General features: G+C 44.3%; 1 protein-coding gene across 1 annotated transcript in view; it reads right to left on the reverse strand.

The window, feature by feature from the left end:
* Positions 1 to 23,258, reverse strand: part of LOC122921385 (metastasis-associated protein MTA1-like) — a 63,249-nt gene extending 39,991 nt beyond the window's left edge. The window contains 12 exon segments of the mRNA XM_044271364.1: positions 6,785 to 6,940; positions 8,006 to 8,095; positions 11,056 to 11,245; positions 11,695 to 11,846; positions 13,686 to 13,798; positions 14,879 to 14,937; positions 17,437 to 17,511; positions 18,760 to 18,948; positions 20,223 to 20,322; positions 21,377 to 21,479; positions 22,011 to 22,128; positions 23,232 to 23,258. Coding sequence (XP_044127299.1) covers positions 6,785 to 6,940; positions 8,006 to 8,095; positions 11,056 to 11,245; positions 11,695 to 11,846; positions 13,686 to 13,798; positions 14,879 to 14,937; positions 17,437 to 17,511; positions 18,760 to 18,948; positions 20,223 to 20,322; positions 21,377 to 21,479; positions 22,011 to 22,128; positions 23,232 to 23,258 — 1,372 coding nt within the window.
* Between the last annotated feature and the right edge of the window lie 2,825 nt (positions 23,259 to 26,083).

Here is a 26,083-nt window from a genome sequence, read left to right on the forward strand (position 1 = left end):
ATAAAAGTTCTTAATACACCACTAGATGTATTAATATTAATCACCCTGTCGGTTCCATTAGTATTGAACTATTTAACATGAGAGTTAGAGTTAGTATAGTATAGTCATACTATCATGTTGAACAGTTCAATACTAATGGAACCGACAGGGTGATTAATATTAATACATCTAGTGGTGAACTACCAATTGACATTGGGTATTAAAGAGAGTCTGTCACCTCCATATGGCCATATACAGTGCTTACATGGCTCTGTAGCACACCTATACAGGATTGTAACGGTACCTTTGTTCTTTTCTTTAGACTTGCACCAACAGGAAAAACTAAGTTTAATTCATATGCAAATAAGCACTCGCAGGTGCCCAGGGGCGGCGTTCAGTGTGTAGGTGCCCAGGGGCGGCGTTCAGTGTGTAGGTGCCCAGGGGCGGCGTTCAGTGTGTAGGTGCCCAGGGGCGGCGTTCAGTGTGTAGGTGCCCAGGGGCGGCGTTCAGTGTGTAGGTGCCCAGGGGCGGCGTTCAGTGTGTAGGTGCCCAGGGGCGGCGTTCAGTGTGTAGGTGCCCAGGGGCGGCGTTCAGTGTGTAGGTGCCCAGGGGCGGCGTTCAGTGTGTAGGTGCCTAGGGGCGGCGTTCAGTGTGTAGGTGCCCAGGCTGCTCTGCCTTTTCACTTTACTCCTCCCCAGCCTCTGCCTTTGCCCGCCCTCCAAGTCCGGACCTATCGATGAGGCAAGAGACTTGGAGGGCGGGCAAAGGCAGAGGCTGGGGAGGAGTAAAGTGAAAAGGCAGAGCAGCCTGGGCACCTACACACTGAACGCCGCCCCTAGGCACCTACACACCGAACGCCTCCCCTGGGCACTTGCGAGTGCTCATTTGCATATGATATAAACTTTGTTTTTCCTGCTGGTGCAAGTCTAAAGAAAAGAACAAAGGTACCGTTACAATCCTGTATAGGAGTGCTACAGAGCCATGTAAGCACTGTATATGGCCATATGGAGGTGACAGACTCCCTTTAAGAACTTATACCGCACTGTGTGAGCTCAACTTAGTCCTGTTTTGCGTATGTTCCCGGAATAGCCTAAAAGATAGGCCCCTCGTCAATTACTTGCAGTGGAATTCAGATCTATAAATTTTCCATTTCTGAAATAAAAGGGTGTCCTGAGACTTTTGACTCACTAATATATATAATTTTGATTACTGATTGCTCTCCCAGTGCAGTGTGTATGTAGCCATTAGGGATGAGCGAATTTCATAGTTTGAAGTTCATGTGCGGGTTCGTGTTGTGGTATTTACTGAATTGCGTTATGGATTCCGTTACCACGGACCATAGCACAATTCTATGACTGAATGCCTTTAGAGGCATTCTGTTATTTATTCCGTCATTATAGAAGGTCCGGTTTCTGTTATGATGGAGTCCTCTCCTAGTAGCTGCAGCCAATAGTGGCAGAGCACTGATGGGGGAATTGCTAACCACTGCTGACCTCTCTTAACTACGCAGCAGTGGTTTCTATTACTATGAAGGTATGGACTTGTATGGACCTAATAGACCCATGGTACAGGCATTTAAAGAGCACCTGTAACCTCTCCTGACATGTTTCTTTTAGCAACTACTTTCATTTCTTTAGTAATAATTCTGGAGTATCTGCCCTTTAGTACTCCTACTAGAAGTTTTGAATAAATTACTAGCAGTTTGCATTGAAGACAGAGATGAGTGTTACCAGTTTGTGGCGTCTCCCTGCACAGCGTGATATTATCCAATCAGTGCGGCCAGTGTCAGACTGTGCAGGGACACCCCCCTAACTGGTAACACCCATCTGGACCTTCATTGCAGACTGCTAGCAATTCATTCATAACTTCTAGCAGGAATAATAAGGATTGGCACAACACAGAGCCATAAGAACAGATGCTCCAGTATAGCTATACCATGGGGAATGTAAGTAGTTACTAAAACAGACATGTCAGGCGAGGTGACCGGTCCTCTTAAGGGTATGTTCACACAGCAATAAGGAAGGTGCACTACTGTGGATGCAAACAAACAAGTCTGACTAAACCCTCAAACTGGTGTTAAAATTGAGAATTTAGCCAATATATCCTTATATTAAGGACATATCTGAGCCCGAGCACCGCGCCAAGATATCTCAAGTAGCTCGGGACCCAACGCTAACCTACCTGTGCCGTGTGGGCAATACCAGGAGCCAGTGGGCAAATTACAGGAGCGTAAGGTCCGACTCACAGCAGACTCCCAGTTACCTCCAGCATGCAGCCATGACTGGCTGATCAGGCCCAGGCCTCACAGGTGCACCTAAATGTTTAGCCTATATTGGCTAAATTCTCAATTTTAACACCAGTTTGAGGGTTAAGTCAGACTTGTTTGTTTGCATCCACCGTAGTGCACCTTCCTTATTAATGTTTATTTCATATAGCTATTTACATCCACACATCTTTCTATCTTGTGTAGGATGTCTTCTTGTGGTACTTGTGGTCCGCCGCAGGCATCCTCCACTGTATGCATTTTTGCTGGGGATCGCCATTAGCAACGGGCCACAAGTGCAGGATCTGCCCCCCTGGGTATAGATGCAATACTGCACATGGGGTTCAGCACCACACCATTTTTTGTAGTTTGTATATAGATCTGTTTACACAGCGCCTTTTGTCGTGGAACTTTGGCAGGGACACGTGCTGAAGTTTTGCCTGCGGCCACGTGGTTTCTGCCTTTGATTTATTTCAATGGGAGTCAGCGCTGAGGATCGTGAACCAACAGCTTAAGGGTCCATTCACACGTCCGTTGTTTCTTTCCTGATCTGTTCCGTTTTTTGCGGAACAGATCTGGACCAGATCGGGACCCATTCATTTTCAATGGGTCCTGAAAAAAAAAAAAAAACAGACATTGTGCTGACCGATTTTTTTCAGGACCCATTGAAAATGAATGGGTCCCGATCTGGTCCGCAAAAAACAGAACAGATCAGGAAAGAAACAACGGACGTGTGAATGGACCCTTAAGCCATGGCGAGTAGGGATATATCCACCCATCGAAATAAATGAAAGGCGGCAGGCCTGTCCATGCCATAATTCTGTGGCAAAACCCACTGTGTGAACAGCCCCTGAAGGCTAAAGTAGAGGGGGGGGGGAAGCAAATATTTACTTTTTATATCATGAACATGTCACACCAACCACTCATAATCTTTGGAAAAAAACACATTTTATTTGACCTCTTAAATGGTTTAGAACAGCGATCAACCCAGAAGAGTGAAGAATAACCTCAGAATCAATTCAGAGCCCCAAAGCCCCAGGAGGCCAAAACTGGCCACATTCTTACATGGAAACCGTTTTTGGGATAATATGGACCATGGTATTCAGATGATCAGAAATACTGATATTTAGGAACCAAGTAAGGGAGGTCATGTCAGATACATGATCAACATACGGAAAATCTTTTCATAACAAATCTACATATAAATAATACAATAATTTAAGGCAGTTTAACGTTTTACACTGTATTTTGGCAGAGCAAGATGGTTATGTCCGACGAGGACAGCTTTCAGATCAGGTCGTCCACCTTTAATTTTTTAGCAAGCCGTTTAGCGACAGGAAAGGGTTACGTATATATAACACAGTCCGAACAAAGGTTTATTGTATGAAAGGCTTAAAAAAATAAATTAGATTTTTGCGATAGTAAATATGACACTGTAATAACCCTTTAGAAATAGGTTTCACACATTGGAACATTAAAAATTCCTTCCATAGTGTTCACGGGGTAAAGTCGAGGGGTTTGTTCAATGGAAGTTTCCACTGAATACCTCATGATATCAATCAGACATGTCACAGAAGCCATATTGGTGGGGTCAGACAGCTGGTACACACCTGTGCACGGGCTGCAACCAGAGCTGTTTCTGGACGGCCCCTTTAGGCCACTTGCGCACGATTTTCGGGATCAGGAAAGTGTATGATTAGACAAATCCCATGTACACTTAGCTTTTTTTCTGGAAATTGACCTGCCGTCAGGATTTTGAAATCCGTAGCGTGTCAAGCGTTTGTGAAATTTTTGGCGGAGACTTCACCCTTTTCCAAGGAAGGGTGAAATCTGCTGCAAAATCTCATTATGCAAAATCTCATTAAGGGAACGACTACACAACGACAATAAGTCGCGCAACAAAAGGGTACAACTACACTGCCACATGTGTCGCCTGACATTTATGTCACGCAGCATTTCTTTATAATGACAGTCTATGGTGTCGCACTGCGACATGCTGGGACTTGGAAGGGTTGTTGTGTGACTGTCATGTTGCAGTGCGACACCATAGACTCTGATAAAAAATGTTGTGCGACATTACTGTGACAAATGTCGTTGTGTAGCTCTAGCCTAAATCTACAAGACATCCAAAATTTGAATAGAATTTGGTGAAATGTACGGAAATTCATGTGGAATTTCTGCAAGACTGTTAGGAATGCTCTAATTTAGATATTTTTTTTTTTTTTAAAAGCCTTAATCCCAGCACTGCAGAGATGAGGTCATTGACTACTCCAGGTAATCGGGCATACCACTGCAGCATAGATGCTACAGCGTTCATGCACCCAACTACCTCGAGGGACCGCTGAGGCCAGCGAATGGATTTACGGTACTTTCACACTAGCGTTCTTCTTTTCCGGCACTGAGTTCCGTCCTAGGGGCTCTATACCGGAAAAGAACTGATCAGTTTTATCCTAATGCATTCTGAATGGAGAGAAATCCGTTCAGGATGCATCAGGATGTCTTCAGTTCAGTCTTTTTGACTGATCAGAAGGGAGATAATACCGCAGCATGCTACGGTTTTATCTCCGGCCCAAAATCCGGAACACTTGTCTGAATGCCGGATCCGGCATTTTTTTTCCCCATAGGAATGTATTAATGCCGGATCCGGCATTCAGACCAAAAAAAAGGTGGAAAAAAAATAAATGCCGGATCAGTTTTTTCCAGATGACACCGGAAAGATGGATCCGGCATTTCAATGCATTTGTAAGACGGATCAGGATCCTGATAAGTCTTACAAATGCCATCAGTTGGCATACGTTTTGCCGGATCACTCTGCAGCAAGTTTGAAAGTACCCTAACCGGAACAGGATTAGCCAGGGACTGAGCAGGCGAGTACACCTTATGTTTCTGGTTTTAGAGAATTCCGTGCCTTCTGTAAAAATGTTGGGGGTCTTCCACGTCTGTGTGATCTCCCAGTTTCTAGACATTCACTAATATGGCTCTCAAGGGGGTCTTCCAAGGTTTTAATTCAGTGATGGGCAAACTGCGGCTTTCCAGCTGTTGTAAAACTACAAATCCCATCATGCCCTGCTGTAGGCTTATAGCTGTAGACAGACTAGGCATACTGGGAGTTGTAGTTTTACAACAGCTGGAGAGCCGCAGGCCATCAATAACTGATTGCGGGAGTCTAACATCACACACGATCGCCTTTTCCCGATGTAGGAACTAGACAGCGCCGTCTGTTGCGCAGTGGACAGAGCTGGTTATTGCAGCGCTGCGCCCTTTCACTTCTACCAGATATTGAAAGCCTATCCAGAGGATAGGTCATTAATACTAAAACCTTGGGGTACTCCTTTATGGCCTGTCTGACTGATTCATCATGAAAGCAATTCATGGAAGTCCCTTTTGAAATAGTCATTTTAAAACTATTACATTTTTGTGGGAAATATAGATTTTCTATTAAGACAGAAGGATAACCTATGAATAAAACTGAGGAGACATATCAGCTGTAGCAAAGCTAAAAATCCAGGGTAAGCAAGCTGAGAAAAGTACGGATTAATGTGGCTGGGTGAAGGGCCTGGTATCCAGTTATTGGAAATCTGACTGGTCGATGCCCTAAAATTAGCTGTAAACAACAATGTCCTATAAAATGTGTGCAAATAAAGACAGTGAAGATGGAAACAGGATGAATCAATGTGTAAAACGAACACTGTAATAACAAAAAATATATATACACGTCTATATATAAAATAAAATAAGCCTCAATATGGCACATAAACTACCAGGGTGATGATTCCAGGAGTACGGTACTTTGCATATCTTTTGAGCTGTGGTAACGAAAAGCTCCACAAAAAAAAAAAAAAAAGATTAAAAAAGTCTTGGGTTTCTCTTGGACATGTGAGAGAAATCCTGAATATTATGATTTTTTTGGTAAAGTCTGGTCTCAAGGACACTGGATGATGAAATGGACATGATTGACACATGAAGACTCTGTTGCCTCTGTATAACTCCAGGCTGCAGTGATAGTCAGTTCCAGATCATGGATGTGTATATGGAGGGAATAACGCATTGTGAGGGGAGAGAAAAGTTAACACCTATGGGAAATAAAAATGTTGATTCAAGAACTCCTCACAGCTTCAGTCCATATTAAAAGGTGCTCCATTTTCTCTCCCCGTCCTGTTTAATCTCCTTCATTATTTTCTCCTTTCTACATGCAAGGTAGGACAGCGCTCTCTTTCCATCCATTGGGCTTAGGCGGACATCTTTTCTTGCTGATCTGTCCTTAAAATAGTCTGCAACACAGTTTGAAGTTACAAACCCGTGACATGGAGCAACAAAACAAAACAAAAAAAAACTGTGCGCACCGAAATGAGAAAATTGAGATTTGGCTACTTAAATGTTAGCAATTAGAATTTGGCACTGTGCATCCGAATCAAAAGAGAAATTAGACAGTTAGTCCAGTGCGGTCCACCGTCCAATTTTTGGATGCGGAAACTATTGTGATCAAAGCTCAGGTTACAGAGAAGCTAACAGACAGGAAGAAGACAAATACGAGACACATACCGTCCATACCATTATGCTGCTCGTAGCTGCGCTTGCCCAGGATTGTTGGAGATCCGTTGTTGATGACGGGAGAAGATTTCGATGGAGTCAGGGCGTTGTTGATGCTTGTGGAAATATTCTTGATGGACTCTGGCTTGGGAGTGCAGGGATGCGCCTCTGGTAAATTAGAGGATTTCAATTAGCTCAATGTATTTTAGGGTGGTTTTACACTATGTTTGTTTTCCCTAAAGATGTGTGTGCGTTTGTGTGTAAGGCTGCTTTTACATGTAGGCAGAAGAACGAAACTAACGGAAGTGCGAGATTCGACACTCAGCCGAAGGGAACGGAGTTTGCGGACCCCACTGACTCCGGAGAAGGTTTTTGGAGCCGAGACAAAAGTCCTGCATGCATCCTGAACAGAAAGCTAACAGATTCCATTATAGTCAATGGGGTCCGTAGGCTCCGTTCGCCTCAGTCAAGTGGCAATTTGTTTTTGTTTTTTCATTCTTCTGCTCGGATGACAGAGCAGAAGAACGGAAATGTAAAAGCAGAGATGTGAAAACAGCCTAAGAGTTTTCCTTCGGAGCAAAAAACGCCAGGGCCAGATGTGACATGCTGGCCAAGAGGAAACTAAGTACGTAAAAAAAAAAAAAAAAAAAAAAAAAAAACCTGTACAAATGCAGCATTTCTATGTCAAAACTTTTCCGGTATTGGAGTTTCCGTCCTAGGGGCTCAATACTGGAAAAAAACTGATCAGTTTTATCCTAATGCATTCTGAATGGAGAGCAATCCGTTCAGGATGGATCAGGATGTCTTCAGTTGAATCCTTTTACAGTATTTGGACGCATTTTTCTCTCCGGCTAAAAATCCTGAACACTTGCCGGAATGCTGGACCCGGATTTTTTTTTCCATTGTATTAGTGCCAGATCCAGCTTTAAAATTGCCGCAATGACGGATCCGGTCTTCTGGTCTGCGCATGAGCAGCCCTTTAAAAATGTAAAAAATAAATAAATACCGGATCCGTTTTTCCGTGTGACACCGGAGAGACGGATCCGGTATTGCAATGCATTTGTGAGACGGATCAGCATCCGTATCAGTCTACAAATGATATCCGTTTGCATACAGATTTCCGGATCCGGCAGGCAGTTCCGGCGACGGAACTGCCTGCCGGAATCCAGCAACTCAAGTGTGAAAGTACCCTTAGAAAAATACATGCAAGTGATACAAAATGATAGAAAGTACCTATGTATCTCACGACTTGTTCTAGAGGTTTTCGGACAATCTGTTTTAGCATCAGTGGAGATTTAGAAGCTTCTGGAAGCCTTGTTGTACCTGAAACAAGTCAATAAAAGATATACCAATTACAAGACACGTGAAGACAAGCCAGAAATACAGCACTTCATACCATATAACTGTATGCTCCAGGTGCACAAGAAGTGTATGTAGAAAGCTCTCAGGTTGTGCTCACTCTATACTTTTTTTTATGTTTATTTTTTAAAGTAGCGGAAGGGGTGTGATTAGAATTTTTATACCTTTTTTTTCCCAGTTTTTTTTAAGCCCCTTAGGGGAGCTGAACATGAGATCCTATGGCTGCTTCTCCCATAGACCTGCAGTAAACAACAATTGCAGCCTATGGGAGTTGTTAATGTTCCTGTGGAGCCCTGCCACTCCATAGTAATGTATTGCTGTGGTAGCCTCGAATCCTTCCTAAGGCTCAAAGCAAAACCCAAGTAACGGCTCCCTTGATTGCTATAGAACAATGCTTCCCCTTGTGTAGGGGTCTAAGACGTAGCTCTCTGTGCTACCATTTTTGAATTAAAAAGTCAATACGAAGAATAAAAAGTTATGGGTGTCAAAATACGGCAACAATTGTAATTTTAGAAAAAGATTTTTCTTTTTCTTTTTTTATAATAAAACATAATAATATAAATTTGGTGTTGGAGGACAAGGTTGTCAAGTCATTTTTCCAGCAAAGTAAGGGCTCGTTCACACGAGCATGTGAAGCCAGTGCCTGTGCTGTGGACCGCAATTTGCGGTCCGCAATGCAAGGGCACCTTCCGTGGGACAGGTGCATAGGGATCGCAGACCCATTCACTTGATGCTCTATCTTTTTGCGGTGCGGAGGCACGGAATGGAACCCCAGAAAGCACTCCGTAGTGCTTAAGTTACGCATCTACGGATTTGCGGACCCATTGAAATGAATGGGTCCGCAGTAGTGATGCGGAATGACAACGGAACGGTGCCCGTGTATTGCGGATCCGCAAATGTGGTCCGCAATATGGGAACGGGACACCAACGGTCGTGTGAATGAGCCCTAAATGTCATAAAAATACAACCCACACAACAATTGCAGGATTGAAGGTTTTCTATTTTCACCTCACAAAATTTAAGCACAACTCATCCCACAAAAAACAAAGAAAAAAAAAATGTAGTTATGGTCCTTGAAAGGCGAGGATGAAAGTTTTCAAAACTGTTTGTGTCCTGAAGTGGTTAATGCAAGTAAGGCCTCTTTCACACGGGCGAGATTTCCACGCGGGTGCAATGCATGAGGTGAACGCATTGCACCCGCACTGAATCCGGACCCATTCATTTCTATGGGGCTGTGCACACGAGCGGTGATTTTAACACATCACTTGTGCGTTGGGTGAAAATCGCAGCAAGCTCTATTTTGTGCGTTTTTCACGCAACGCAGGCCCCATAGAAGTGAATGGGGGCTGCGTGAAAAATCGCAAGCATCTGCAAGCAAGTGCGGATGCGGTGCGATTTTCACGCACGGTTGCTAGGAGACGATCAGGATGGGGACCCGATCATTATTATTTTCCCTTAAACAAACAGGAGTAGAAAAAAACTACAGGGACAATCCTGCAGGAGCAGGAGCGTCACCTCCTTATCAGACACTAAGCTAAAACTGAGGTCCTCCTGTTGGAGCCTGGGGGTATAGCCAGTGGAGGAGGAGCTGTTTTTTATTATTTGCATAGTGTCTCCTCCTAGTAATGGCCTAAGCTATACCCCATGGTCTGTGTCCCCCAATGGAATGGGCGAGAAAATAGCATTCTTAATACAGAATGCAAAGTAAAAATGGGCTGGAGGGGTTAAAAAAAAAAAATAATAATTTAACTTGCCTTAATCCACTTGTTCACGCAGCCCCGCTTCTCTTCTGTCTTCTTCTTTGCTGTGCAGTAGGAAAAGGACCTGTGGTGACATCACTGCGCTCATCACATGGTCCGTCACACGATCCATCACCATAATGATGGACCATGTGATGAACGCAGTGATGTCAAAGGTCCTTTACCAGAAGAGATGCCGGCTGCGCGAACAAGTGGATTAAAGGTGAGTTAAGTGAGCCCTATTATACTATGCATTCTGTATTAACTATGCTATTATTTTCCCTTATAACCATGTTATAAGGGAAAATAATACAATCTACACAACACCTAACCCAAACCCGAAATTCAGTGAAGAAGTTCAGGTACCAAACATGCCAATTTTTCTCACGCACGTACAAAACGCATTAAAAAGGTTTTGCACTCGCGCGGAAAAATCGCACATTTTCCCGCGATGCACCCGCATCTTATCCGGCCCAAAAACATGACGCCCGTGTGAAAGAGGCCTAACAAGCTGCTTGCCATGGTGTCAAATCAGGGAGCATGGATGAAGTATACACCAAACACCCACAGATATTTTATGCAGCTGAAATAATGTATATAATGACTACCTCTCTGAGAACCAAACTGGTGATTTCAGCCTGGCAATATGTGCAACCATTCTATGTAAAATACAGATACCACTATAGTAATAAACCACCCTCCCCCCAAAAAATACCTACAGCAGCTTAAAGGGGTTGTCTCTAGGATATGCCCAAAAACAACCGATAGGTGCGGGTCCCACCCGAAGCACACCAAGTGAAGTAGGGTGCACTGCGCATGCGCCCTCCATTCATTCCTACGGGAACGCCAAAAACAGCTAAGAGCTGCGCCTATCTTTAGAATGGAGCCCGTAAAATGAAGGAGAGCGCACCACGCTCGGCTATTTTCAGCAGTTCCACTGAAATGAATGAGAAGTGCACCGCTCAAGCACAGCCATTGCTCCATTCACTTCTATGGTGCGAATGGAAATAGCGGGGCACAGTGCGGGCTCCATTCTAAAGATAGCCTGAGGCTAGCGATGTCCCCCTAATGTCTGAGGAGAGACATCTTAATACTAATAACGCTTAGATGGAATTAATCATCAGAGAACAAATACATAAAACAAACATACTGTGCAAACATACCAGCGATAACCGGAATACCTACACTCGGCTTTGATTGCAGCACTGTTGATAGGCATGTAAGGATGTCTTGCAGCATAACGTGGACGGAAAATATCCCGACATAGTCGCCTCGCGATCCTGGTCAACTTTGTAGTGTGCAGATAAAATGCTTGACGCGTTTTCATGGCAAATTTTGGGCTTCCACCGGCTCTCATAGACAAGCTATGTGGACTCTTCCATGTAAGGAAAACATACGCTTTTTTCAATAGGGTAATAGATGTAAAAAAATAAAAAATAAAGTACATGTAACCCTATCTGCACCCAAGTTTAGAACAGCTGACCCTAATGTATATTTGGTTAAAGGACTGTGTAAGTAATATGTAATGCTTTATTTTAGTATAAACAAACATGTTTTGCTTCAGGTGGTTTCCTTGGTAACAGACTACAAACAAACCACATGTAGTCTGATTCTACAATCTTACTCCATTGTATATATGTCGCCTACCATACTTAAGAAATAATTGGCAAAATGTAGGCGTCCATTCTTAGAATGCTGGCCCTCTTCTTTAAAGAAACTAAGACCTCCTAATCTAAAAACACAATTTTCTTTTTCCTAGGATCTTGATGATCGTCTCAAAAGGTTTCACTGCATTTAATCAGTTTCACGTTCCTGGAAACATACCATGTTGTTACGATTTGGACCTGGCCTCTCCCCATCCAATCTGGTTGGCATCTTCAATCCACCATACTTTTTCCAGTATGCCCAGCACAATGCACATAGACGACACTGCATATTTGGAGGACCCCAGGAATACCACTGGTAAGATTGCGTTGCTATGTAGAAAGTAAATTACTTTTTTTTGTAGAATTACAACATTTGGAAAGTTCGTGTCAAATCTTGAGATGTCTATGAAATATCAATGACTGCTCAAAGCATACACAGCATGAAATAGTCTCATACTAAAAACTGTACACAATTTTGTATTGGCGTTTTATAGCTCCTAGTACCTACTCCCCCTGAGGAAGCCAACGCGAAACATGTCGGGGTCTCTAGGAGGAGCCACTAGCCGGGTCTGTATTGTGTATATGCTGTGAATCATGGTTTGATTTTGTATTTATTTAGACTTGTTTTTCCATCCCACCTTCTCCATTACTTGTAATGCTATAACTTGATGTTCCGACGTATTGTGTGCACTCTCCATGTGGTTGTGTTAGTCTTTGCCAATTTATGCATCTATTTATTTGTTTTATCGATTTCAATAATGATACATTTTTGTATTATATCTGTGTACATGCTGAGTGTCTGGGTTTGTCCCATCTAGGAGCTATTCATTTTTGACACTTGCGTTCTATTTGTGTTGTACAGCCACATTCTGATTTGATGTTTTATTGCTCATTGGTATATTGTCTTTCTATGCCAAACTGCTAGATTTAAAAGAAGACCGAATGGAAAGTAATAGGACTGGTACTTCCCTACAGAGCCAACTATGATAGTCACCAAGATATACCCATGAAGGGCAAATAAGCTTCTGGTCTAGTAGACTACTTCCCACAGACCACTAACTTAAGGGGTTTCCCATCCCAGACATTTACGGCATATCCACAGGATACGCCATAAACATCTGATGGGTGCGAGTCGGTTATCTCCAGAATGGGTGTTCCCCTCTCCCAGTTTATGGCTGTGGTGAATGGAGAGGTATGGTTGGATGCATGTAAGGCTCTCTCTTCCAAAAACAGCCAAGTACACATTCTTAGCTGTTTTTAAGGGCAGAGGGACGCACATGCGCGACCCCCTAGCCATTCAGTGGCTGTGGTGCGGGGGTTGAGGGTAACAGGTGAGGATCCCCGAGATGGGACCTGCACCTATCAGATATTTATCTAATATTTTGTAAATACTTCATCAATGTCTATGATGGGGGAACCCCTTTAAAGCATACCCGCAGTTATTGCAATGTTACCATTTACTAAAACAAAGCATCTAATGAGCTGGTAAGAGTGCACAGCAGCTGCAGCTCCGTCATGACCTACTGACCAAACTTCTCCTCGAAATAGCACTTTAGAACAGTTCTTGCATGTGTGGTAAGGGGTCTCTGAGCTGGGACTCTTACCAGTGAAAACTTCTCACGTGTCTCTAGGGAACATCTAGTTTTATACAACTCGGTAACCAATTTCAACTTGTGAACACTGAAGGCTGTATTACACAGCCCGATGTGGCAGACAATTGTCAGGAGAGGGGGGTGGGGGCGTTCCCTCCCGGCAATCACCTGCTCACTAGCGGCACAGACTGCTGCTATTACATGCAGCGATCTCCTCTGCAGCAGGGAGAGGAGGGATCACTATGCCATTGCTCATCCCCATGCTGTACAGTGGTTTGCCGGCGGCAGATCGCCATTAGACACAACGATCTGCCGCCTGCAAACGATAATTTTTTAACCTCTCAAAAGATTTGGATTGCTAGATGATTGTTTGCTCGTTCATCGGGCAATCAGTGGCAGTATTACATCACAAGATGATCGCTAACAAGCAATTCTATAAACCAAAAAAATTTACATGTGTAATACAGGTATCTGCAGACTTCTTGATCTCATTACCACTAGGAGGTTCAGCAGTGGTCAACACATGGACGGAGGAGACCCAGCAAAAAAATAAATAAAAGCCCCCCCTCGCACTTACTGTAGCAGCTCTCACAGGCTCGTCCACTCATGTTCGGGGTTTGTACCACAGTTCCATTGACCACGGCAGGTTTGATACTATTTGCACTTATCTGGTTTGGGTTCGGTTTGTTACTAGAAAGTAGAAATAAATGGTGGAGGCATAAGACAAAATCCTAGAAGGCTTCCACACTGAAGAACAAAGCAAATAAAGGGCCTATCAATGCCGGCATTTGTATACAAAAAAAAAAAAAACACGCACTATCTTGAAAATGGATGGTGGAAACTGGTTACACCACTACCCTGGACGTGAGGGAGGGAAGCAATTCCATCCAGAGGCTAATTAGCAGCCTCTACCGCTACCCTAACCAGAGGGTGGGAGGCCTAGGCTGTTCCATAAGGGCTAGGTTAAGCCTAGATGCCAATTAGCGGCTGCTTTAGTAAATCTAGTGCAGGGCATTACTCTAATTTAGCTGCAAAGTGCCGATCCCTCTTAACTTTTAGTCAGTAACTGAATAAAAGATTAGGCTGCTTCCCAAATCTATATGTGGCCGTTTCTGGGTCTCTATGGCCATGACAGCCTTGCAGCAACCCAATAAGTCGGTGCTTGGAGCTAGAACCACACACCACTAAAGAAAAAGCTTCTGTGCAGACACTCTGCATCAAAAGCTGCAACGAGCTGCAGAATTCAATGCTCATTTCGGACAGAGGTGTGGATTTTTCAGAAAGACCGAATACAAATCAAACCCACTAGGAAACATGCACCACAAATCACAAATGCAGATTACATTGCAGGTTGTTTTTTTCCAGCAAAACAATTTGCAACAAATTTGAGAGTTTGGGGTTTTTCAGTCACATACAGTGCGTCCAATTGCCAATTCTATGAAAATACTTTTGCTGTGAGGTGTCCGCAGCCACGCCTGAACGCGACCTAACCGTACACAGCAGGGCACTATTGTCTCCATACCTTTTTTGCAATGATACCAACGAACAGCAGTTTTCAAAGAAAGAAAAACCCAAATGTGTCTATCAAATTCTGAATTTTGGTCCCACCATCATTCATTGGGGACTGAGATGGTCAGCGTTTATTTTTCTCTTTTTCTAAAGGGGTCTTACCTGAGATAATTCTTTACATTCACTTTTTTTGCTTCCTCATACATTTTGCCCAATTATATAATGTATGCAACAGAATAACGACCAGTATGAAATACTTACTAGTTGGGTATATATACTTGTTTTAGTTTGCTTTCGGCTTCAGCTGCTTTCAACCGTTTCTGAAAGAAAAGAAAAAAATAGAATCATTTCTAAAGATCAAGCAATACACCAAAAACAAGGCTTCTATTAAAAGGATGTATCTAGGACTTACTCCTTAGGACAGGTCACCAACATATCGTCGGGGGTCAGTCTCCCGCCACCCCCACTGGCCAGCTATTTTGCCAAGCTCCAGCGCTACTCCATACACTGTGTAGTGGCCGTTACTGATCTGATACTGGTGACAGCACTCGGTCTAAGTAATCAACGTTACGTTGTCTTATTAAGTGTCTTACCACACACCACATGGATTGACGTCCAGTGGCATTGGCACTTCAACCTGACACTGTCCCCCGTCCCCTTTGAATTATAAACTGTAAAGGGCACAGTCCTCTCATCTTCACCTTTTGGGGCTGAATTTATCATGTGCAATGGTTTTGGTATCAGTTTTGTTGTCCGGTTTTGCTCTGTGAGGTTGCGTCAAATTTATGAAATAGCGCACAGTAAATATATTTGGTGCAAGTGAAACATGGTGTACACTTACCAACAGGTTGAGACTTTTCAAGATGTTGCACAACATAAATGAGACTTAAAGGTGCTCATCTGTAATCCTGACCTGCTTTTCACTCCACTTCTGAAAGTGGCAAGGCTCACAACATTCTAAAAATGTTACTTAATGCTGCAGTAATATGTGCCAAATGTGACACAAGGGAATCCCTTACAACATTTTTACGCCACAAAACTGGTGAAGCAGACTAAACAAAGACTAAGGGTCCATAGAATGGGTCCGGATCTGTTCCGCAACGTTGCGGACCCATTCATTTTCTATGGGCCTGGAAGAGATGCGGACAGCACACTATGTGCTCTTCGTATCTGCATTTCCGGAGCGCGGCCCCCATCTTCCAGTCCGCATGTTCTATTCTTGTCCACAAGTGCGGACAAGAATAGGCAGTTCTTTGGGGGTGCCGGCCGGGTGTATTGCGGATCTGCTATACACTACAGATGTGTGAATGGACCCCAAGAGAAATGTCTCCCTTTGTTTTATTTTTCATGACCTACACCTTGTCTCTATAAGTGGCAGTGTCTCAAAAATGTGAGAGATTCAAATCCTAAGTAATGAGGTCCTGTCATCCACCTGACATTTCTTACTAAATACTCGTACTTCCCATGACATCATTCTGGAGCATCTTTTCTTTTACTAATGTGAGTGCACTTGGGTGACATCATAAATGTTGCCCAAGAATCTGTGCTTAGAGGGTGGCCAATGGTGAGATGATTGTATGGCAAGTACTAATACAGCCTTGGTTGAAATTCTGCGCCATTTTCTATATTTCATAAGGCATGCCCACTTGTTTGCCAAATCTTTTGTGCTGCCCACATGGAGTTCCTGTCCATAAAACGGCTGCTGATGGAGGGTCATGTGACGAGGCAAACACTGCAGTGCACCTGCACTAAACCCAACAGCACAACTGCAGATGGCAGGTGCAATGTGTTTGAATGGAGGAGACATGACATGGAGGTGATCTGCCTGGTCACATGACCCCCCCATCAGTGGCCATCTAATGGACAGGACCTCTGTGTGGAGAGCAGAACAAACCTGGCAAACACGGGGGCATATTTTCTGAAATACAGAAAATGGCACATCATTTCAACAAAGGCTATATTAGTAAGTGCCATATACTCATCCTACAAACACATTGATCCACAGTAACCAGAAAAGTGGACAACCCCTTTAACTAAAAAGAGGAAACGCTTTGCAAGAAAGTGACCGCCTAAGATGTGGTGTTTTGCACCCTAAAGTTACGCTAACACATAGTTGGCATAGGGATAGGCAAAAGCATCTATCCCTGCACCGAATATATAATCCAGCCTGAGCCCCTGCAGGTCTAGAGAAGGTGTGGTGCTGGTCTTCTGTTCCTCCTCCACAAAATATATGTATGGAAAAAATGGTGTGTGCCTACACTGCGAGCACCGGTTACACAGCATAAGATCCTCGGGGGGGGACAGCGGGAATAGTTATTCCAATGTTATATTTGTTATTCCAATGTTATATTTTCAGGAGGAATAACAGAGCAATGACACAATTAGTAAGACAGACACGTCAGGAAAGCTGACAGGTTCTCGTAATCGTGTCTCTCCCATATAGAGCATAATAAAGGGCTTTTTGAATGTTTCTTCTAATAGGCCTCCTACAGTATGAACTAGTCATTTCCCAGCAATATATCCCGTAATAAGAGCTCACAAATAGAAAGCTACAACCCACTCAACGAGAGAGATCATATCTCACCCACAGACAAATTGCAATAGTTCCTGGTTTTCATTGTGATCACTAAATTGCCCATTAGACCAGGTACAGACGTTGACCAGAACAGAAAATAAAATAAAAGGAAAAAAAGAGAAAAAAAATGTTTTCCTTCCCCTCCAAAATCGGGTATACATGGCAGGGGGTTGATTCGTGAAGAATGATTTTCACTGACAGCAAGCAGTTACTACTACTACTACAGTGTTACACATGATAATACCTGTTGCACGTATCTGTCCGTTGTTTTCCACATATAGTAATATTCTATTATGCTGGTCAGCGATTTCCATGGTAACTAAAGGAAAGAAAAGAAATATAAATGAAACAGCACAAGATGGAGGTTATTACTCAATGACACGTCACACAAGCCTATAGCACCGAGCTGGGGTACGGGGTAAGGCCTCATTCACACAGCATTTCCCGTTTGAAAGTCAGGAAACTGCATTAACCCCTTCAACCACTGTGACGTCATGGCGTTGTGAGCCCGCTCAATACATGGCGGGGGTCGGCTGTATACTACACCAGGCTGCAACATTGGAGAATGGTGATCATGCTGAACCCTGTCATTAAGCCCCTCAGATGCTGCGATCTGTGAGGTAAGGCAGCAGGATGCACTCCCTCTGCCTTCTAATCAGAGCCCCTAAGTGAAAATGCAGGGCTCTGATCAGTTACCATGGTAGCATGCTTCTGAAGCTTCCCAGGCCCGTCATGGTAACCTCCCTGCTGCGCTGTGCATGAGGCACAGCTCAGCAAGGAGAGTGTCAGGATGCCAATCACCCAAATAGATCTTTATTAGGGTGAATAGGACCAAAATACCACAGGTTCTATCCCCCTAAGGGGGTTAAAAATTATTACTAAAAAAGTTTTAAAAAAATATCATAAATAAAATAGTGGGGAAAAAAAAAAGTAAAATGTTAAAAGTTTAAATCACCCCCATTTTCCAATTTAACATATAAAAATATATTAATCAAATAAATCTACATTTCAGGTATTGCCCGTTTAAAAATGCCTGAAGTCTTAAAATATTTTTAAAAAATCCCTGTGCGGTGAATGTCGTAACGCAGGCATGCTCAACCTGCGGCCCTCTAGCTGTTGTAAAACTACAACTCCCACAATGCCCTCCTGTAGGCTGATAGCTGTACGCTGTTAAGGCATGCTGGGAGTTGTAGTTTTGCAACAGCTGGAGGGCCGCAGGTTGTGCATGCCTGTCGTAACGGAACAAAAATCAAAACCACACAATGTTTCCGACAGGTATCTGGTAGCGGTCTACCCCGTATATGTATTGAAATAAACATGCATGCTTAGCCGATCTGAGGTGCATGCATTAGGGTTCCATCATTATTCTTAGTGCTGTCGGGGGTCAATGATTTGCAGCGCCTGGGTAGATCATAAAACCTGGCACAATAATGGACTGCCGAGTCCCAGAAACGTCTTGCAGTTTACTCTATAAATCCCTCTGTAGGTAGAGCTACACTGAGTAAACAGCAGAGGTGATGCCCGGCCATAATCTGCAGATAATTTCCACATAAAACGCTTTACTTACAAAGTCCTGCTGAATGTCTGTAAAATCCTTGCCATACTTCTCCAAAGCCTCTTCAAACAGATTTGCCTCTGAAGCGGACCACTCCTCCATTTCATCTCTGCAGAGCACAGGACCTCCTTGTGGTACCAGGGCAGAAATGGCTTTAGATATATCGTAATAGTTTTTGTGTAATGTGTCCATAGCGTGGAACTAGAATCAGAGAAAATGTAGTTAGAGACCATCCTTCTGTACGAGAGCATTTCCTGAGCCGCAGAACCATCAGTAATCCACAGGATAGGGGATAACTATCAGATTGTTGGGATCCTACCGCTGGTACCCCCCCACTGATCACGAGATCAGAACACTGTACTCAGCATCTCTGGAACTCCCATAGAAACTAAAAGAGGATGCACGCATGTGCAACAGGCCGCTCCGGTCATTTTAGGGAAGCAGCAGGGGGTACGGGGCCCTCATTCTCATGATCGCTGGGGTCCCAGCAGTAGGACCTCCACTGATCTTATAGTTACCCCCTATTTTTACACCATAAAAGTGACATTAAAGGTGTTGTCTCACTTTAGTAAATGGCATCTCATGTAGAGAAGGTTCAATGTAAGACCGCGCTGCTCCCAATTTGCAGAGGATCTCCCTCACTGGATTAAGTCAGCGACCACTTTTTCAAATAGGCGAACATCGATGGTCCACGGGAAACTCACAGTTCACGGGTCAGTGGTGCCACTCTTGGCATCCACAGAAAAACTGACCCGTGAACTGTGAGTTTCCCGTGGACCATCGATGTTCGCCTATTTGAAAAAGTGGTCGCTGACTTAATCCAGTGAGGGAGATCCTCTGCGAATTGGGAGCAGCACGGTCCTACACTGAGACTTATTTACGGATTGTTGTGAAATAAACCCACTTACTTTGGGACCTGCAGCACTATAGAAAGGCAACCTGACTGAGTATTTTCTTTCTTCATGTAGAGAAGGTTAATACAAGCCACTTACTAATGTATTGTGATTGTCCATATTGCTTCCTTTGCTGGCTGGATTCATTTTTCCATCACATTATACACCACTCGTATCCAGGGGTTAAGACCACTACTGCAGTGCAGATACAAAGTGGCCAGGATGGAATATGCTGCGCATGTGTGCCTTCCCACAATCCCGGCTACCAGAGAAGCCAGCGCCTTTTCTTATAGTGGGCAAGCACGACCACCACGGATGGATTGCAGGGTGGTCGTAACCATGGAAATTAGCAGAATATAATGTGCTAGAAAAATGAACCCAGCCAGCAAAGGAGACAATATGGACAATCACAATACATTAGTAAGTGCCCAGTATTACCTTTCTCTACATGATAAATACCATCTGCTGAAGTGACACAACCCCTTCAATCTTGGTAAATCGGCCTCATACGGTCCAGTTCAGAGGCATCTTTTATTTATTTAGTTTTTAATTATAAAGTTGCCATCAACCATTCTTCCTTACCAACGTGATGTCTCTAGATGCCGCAGCTGCACTCATGTGTAGACTTGGTTGCCGCACAGAGCTACTGCAGTCTAACGCACGGGCAAAAGTACCTACGGATCTGGAACAAAAAAAATACATAAAAATAACTGACATGAAATTAACCCCTTCCACTGTGTGCCCTCCTCTCCAGGCCATTTTTTTGCAAATCTGACATGTGTCACTTTATGGGGTAATAACTTTGGAACGCTTTTACTTATCCAGGCCATTCTGAGATTGTTTTCTCGTGACACATTGTACTTCATGCAAGTCATAAATTTGAGTCAATGTATTTCACCTTTAATTTATGAAAAAATCCCAAATTTACCATAAATTTTAAAAAAATTGCCAATTTTCTCAAATTCAATTTCTCCGCTTTTAAAACAGAAAGTGATACCTCATAAAATATGTATTACTTAACATGGCGGCAAGTCACATGCCGCCATGACGTACTATTACGTTATTACATAACCATATAAAAATAATGGGAATCACTCGATTATTGAGGAATGTATTAGTCAGGAAAATCGTGAACACAGCAAACAGCTGGGGGCGAGGGAAGAAATGGCACTGTACCCCAAGAGGGTTGCTGCAGGCATACTTCGCACGGCGTCTTGTCTAACATCCTTTGATTTCAGCTTGTGTGGCCTGAGGTGGAGCGACTGAGCCAGAACCCAGCAGCAAGGATCATGCAACTACGATTCCCACCATGGGTCTGGCAGAAAAAGTCCCTACAGGTTGAACAAACCCTTAAAAGCATCCCTGTGCTTTAAAAAATAATAATAAAAAAATTCTTATTTCATAGTGATATATTTCAAAAGGAACTGATCGGGGCGATCCGAGTGCGGAGACTCTGTGATCACTAGAACGAGAAGAAAGAAGCACTCAGAGTCTAGGAGACAGTCTCCAGTCCATCTCCTGCAGCAAGGAGAGAGCGCTCAGTGCGAGTGCTTCATTCTCCTCATGGTACCCATCAATCTAAAGGACTAGGACCCTCCACCTATCAAATCCTTTGATATGTCACCATCACATCCACATCTTTTAAATACAGTTATAGTTTAAGAGATTAATAGAAGTATATCACAGGACAAATTGTGTAGATATATATATATATATATATTTCATTGCTTTCTTACCGTGCTACTACTAAAAACTGGTCTATCTGTTTATCTGTAAGGGGGTTGCTTGCCTCCCAAACTTTTGTCTCAAGGAAAGCTTGGTCTCTACCATCTTCTACGCCTGTGACGGAAAAAAAAATAAGTATTATATATGAAAACATTCCTGTAATGTTGGTTATCGTTGTCCACCAGGATGATCGCCGTCATCGTATCTGACAATGTTATATCTGTATCCATATAGTCACAATAACTATTGCCGGCTAATGTACAGTTTTCGTGAGAGCCGCCAGTAGGCTACAGTATTTTTAGTCCGCATCTGATCCACATTTTTTCTCTTCGGGTTGAATGCAGACCCATTCACTTTGATGGGGCCATAAAAGATGCGGGCAGCACTTTTTTCGGACAATGATAGGACAGTTCTATTAGGGGCTGGCTGTTACTTTCCACAAAATGAGGAATGCACATGGCCAGCACCTGTGTTTGGCGGACGGCAAAACAACCAACGGTCGTGTGAATGAGCCCTAACTTTGTCAATCGAGCTATGTTACTGTAAAACCTAAAACTGCTCAGCTGCAGAATACCCAGCATTACAGTCTAGACATCAGAGGGAGAATTTAGGCCGGACACATTGTCATACAGAAGCGATTATTACCTTCTTCTAGCAGATCTGTAATGTCAGCTTGGTATCTGTTGCCCACACGTATTTCTCCTTTATCTGCCAACAATGTTTTCTGCTGAGGATCATACACTAAGGAGTAAAAGAAAAAATCCTGCAAAAGAAAAAAAAAAGTGTTGTAAGAGGCGAGAAAAACAAAGAACATATAAAGCACTTGCAGACCACCCATAGACCGTAAGGGTCCCAGTTGTGGGCACTTATCTCTGCAACGGCGTTCCTGTTAGCAACAGTCAACGCCAATTGTACAGCTGTGGGAGCGGGGTGCAGGCCAGTCATTGACAGCTGGGCTCCCCATAGAGAAGGCAGCGGTCAGCAATGCCACTGCCAGCTACAGTCCTAGTGATCATATGGTCGCCGAGGGTCGGGTATCTACAAGAGCTTCTGTATTCCCTCCAAGAACTGGGACTGATACCTGTATGTCTGCTCCAGCTACAGGAGTAACCAGCAATGTACAAAATAAAAAGGTCAAGTTAAATGTCCCCCAGAGGTCTTGTAAGAACTTATGGGGGTGCACAGTGTGAAGAAAGCAATATACCACCACGCGCAGCTTCTATCCTCGATGATCATAAGCTAAATATCTCCATATTGGCAAAAAGATCACAATGGAAAGGGGACATAAATATAATAAAAAATATATAAAATATAATAAATAAATAAATGAATGAATGAATGAATGAATGAATGAAAATGCATCTGGTAAGGAAGGGGATAAATAGTCCGGTCCTGATCAGCCCTATTTAGGCTACTTTCACATCTGCGGCAGCAATTCCAGCAGAGAACAACCTGCCAGAATTCTCCGGATGCAATGGGAATGCCCACATTAAGATCGGCTGCACTCCAGCAAGAATCCTGTGCATGCTGTGGCTTGTGTCGGTCCGATTCTCACCATTTTTACCGGATTAGGCGGCTGGATCTCTGTGGCACAGACGTGAAAGTAGCCTAAACCTGACATACTTCTTGAAAAGGTTGATCCTGCTGATTGTCAAAATCGGTTGTGGCATTTGAGAGAAAAAATTAAATACAGCACTAGGAAGTTGAGGAGCCAAAGTGCATAGCCCTCATTTGCATAAAGAATAAAAGTCTATTGCTGTCAATTTTCACAAGACGTGTGTCATTTTAATCAGTAGGAACCATACCATACAGTATACCTGGGTCAATATAGTGATGAGCAGGCAGTGTAATACTGACGCCGATTACCCGATGGACGAGCAAACGCTCATTCATTAGGTAATTGGAATCTGTCAGCAGGTTTAATAATCATTGTTTGTCGGTGGCAGATCGTGCTGCCGGCATTAACCTCCTCACGACCGCCGTACGCAGGATTGCGTCTTCTCGGCGGCCGTGCTCTTCTGGGTGGACGCGCCGGTGCGTCCTCTCGCGAGACGCGAGATTTCCGGGTATGCCGGCCCGCGCATGCGCATCGCGGGCCGGAAAAATTCAAAGAAGAAGTTCGTCATCAACCTGCCGGCCACGATCATTGGCTGGCAGGTTGATGATTTTCAAAAAATCCAATCAGCAGCCATTTAACCCCACATATTAGTAAATATGATGGGGTTATATGGCTGCTGTGCTCCTCTGCTCCTTCTTTTGGTCGGTTGGTTCCAGCAGAGGAGCACACATCACTGTGAGTACCCACTACAGTACACTTAGCCCCCAGATCACCCCAATTAACCCTTTGATCACCCCTTCTTGCCCCTGTCAATCACTAGTGAAAAGGAAAAAAGTGATCAGTGCAAACTGTCACTTTTTTTTTCCACTGGTATTGACCGTTAGGTTTTAGGTATAGTTTAGGTCCCTTGGTTAGGTAGTTAGCGATCAGTTAGCGCCCAGCCCACCGCACCGCACTCCGTTATTCGCTGATTAGCGTATCGCTAATCAGCATTTGTACTTTTATAGTATCTGAAAGTGATCAAAACTGATCACGGTCAGATCTATAATTGTATTAGTGTCACTTTAGTTCGCCCTCCACCCAAAACGCAGTGTTTGCCCGATCAGGCCTGATCGGTCGCCCACACGTGCGTTCGCCCACACCCGCCCCACCGCAGTGACAAAAAAATTATTTTTTTTTGATCACTGCACATTCACTTTACACGCACTGCGGCGATAAAAAAATCAGTTTTGATATTTTTTATCAACCGCAGCGGCCTCCGGTACTTCGCTAGCCTCCCCTTTGTAAGACAGGCTTGCTTTTTTTTTCTTGGGTAGTCTCAGGGAATACCCCTAAATTTAGTTGCCCAAATGTCTAACAGGGGGTATTCTTCTGAAGAGGCCTACAGGCTTCTGACCCAGTCGGATGAGGAGTGGGAACCCTCATCTGATGAATCCAGCGGGTCAGAATACGAACCTGTAGAAAGCAGTGGCAGTCTGACCCAAAGTTCGGACGAGGAGGCTGAGGTCCCTGATACCACCAGGCGTACCCGGCCCCGTGTCGCTAGACCGCAGGTTGCGCAGGATCCGCTTCAAGAGCAGCAGAGTGGGGCTGGCGCTGTCGGATTACGTGGTGAGGCATACACCAGCAGCCCAGCCCTCCCTGGACCTAGTACCAGCACTGCCGTACAACATGGTGAAGTAGCGAGCACCAGAAGGGCAGTTGAAGCTGGTACGGTGGCACGTGCAGTAGTGACCCCGTCGCAGCCACCGCAAAGACGTGCCCGTAGAGACCCTAGAATCCCTGAGGTGCTGGCAAACCCTGATTGGCAGTCCCCAACTTCAGCCGCACCTGTAGTTCCCCCTTTCACCGCCCAGTCTGGAGTTCGGGTTGAGACAGCTCAGATCGGTTCGGCCCTGGGATTTTTTGAGCTGTTCTTGACTGCGGAGCTCTTAGACTTAGTTGTGGCCGAAACAAACAGATATGCCACACAATTTATAACCGCTAACCCGGGAAGCCCTTATGCCCAGTCTTTCCGGTGGAAACCAGTCCAAGTTTCCGAAATTAAAACTTTTCTGGGCCTCCTCCTCAACATGGGCCTGACAAAAAAGCATGAATTGCGGTCATATTGGTCCACGAACCCGATTCATCACATGCCCATGTTCTCTGCTGCTATGTCCAGGACACTATTTGAGACCATCCTGCGTTTCCTGCACTTTAGTGATAACAGCACCTCCCGTCCCAGAGGCCACCCTGCTTTTGACCGGCTCCACAAAATTCGGCCCCTCATAGACCATTTCAACCAGAAATTTGCAGATATTTATACCCCAGAGCAAAACATCTGCGTAGACGAGTCCCTGATACATTTTACCGGGCGCCTTGGCTTCAAACAATACATCCCAAGCAAGCGCGCCCGGTATGGGGTCAAATTGTATAAGCTCTGTGAAAGGGCCACAGGCTATACCCACAAATTTCGGATCTATGAGGGAAAAGATCAGACCCTGGAGCCCGGTCGGTTGCCCTGACTACCTGGGGAGCAGTGGGAAGACAGTTTGGGACTTGGTGTCACCCTTATTCGGCAAGGGGTACCATCTTTATGTGGACAATTTTTACACAAGTGTGGCCCTCTTTAGGCATTTGTTTCTAGAACGGATTGGCGCCTGTGGTACCGCGCGAACTAGTCGCGCGGGCTTCCCCCAACGGCTCGTTACCACCCGTCTTGCAAGGGGGCAGAGGGCCGCACTGTGTAACGAAGAACTGCTCGCGGTGAAATGGAGAGACAAGCGTGACGTTTACATGCTCTCCTCCATTCACGCAGACACGACAATCCAAATTGAGCGAGCAACCCGTGTCATTGAAAAGCCCCTCTCAGTCCACGACTATAACCTTCACATGGGAGGGGTGGACTTCAATGACCAGATGTTGGCTCTGTATTTAGTGTCCCGCAGAACCAGACGCTGGTATAAGAAGGTGTCTGTATATTTAATTCAATTGGCTCTGTACAATAGTTTTGTTCTCTACAGTAAGGCTGGGAGAACTGGATCCTTCCTCAAATTTCAGGAAGAGATCATCGCGAACCTCCTGTACCCAGGAGGTTCCGTGGCCCCATCCACCAGTGTAGTTAGCCGTCTACACGAGCGACATTTCCCCAGTGTCGTTCCTGGTACCTCAAACCGACCGC

Source organism: Bufo gargarizans, chromosome 11 (genome assembly GCF_014858855.1).
Source record: "Bufo gargarizans isolate SCDJY-AF-19 chromosome 11, ASM1485885v1, whole genome shotgun sequence".
NCBI classification, from domain to species: Eukaryota; Metazoa; Chordata; class Amphibia; order Anura; family Bufonidae; genus Bufo; species Bufo gargarizans.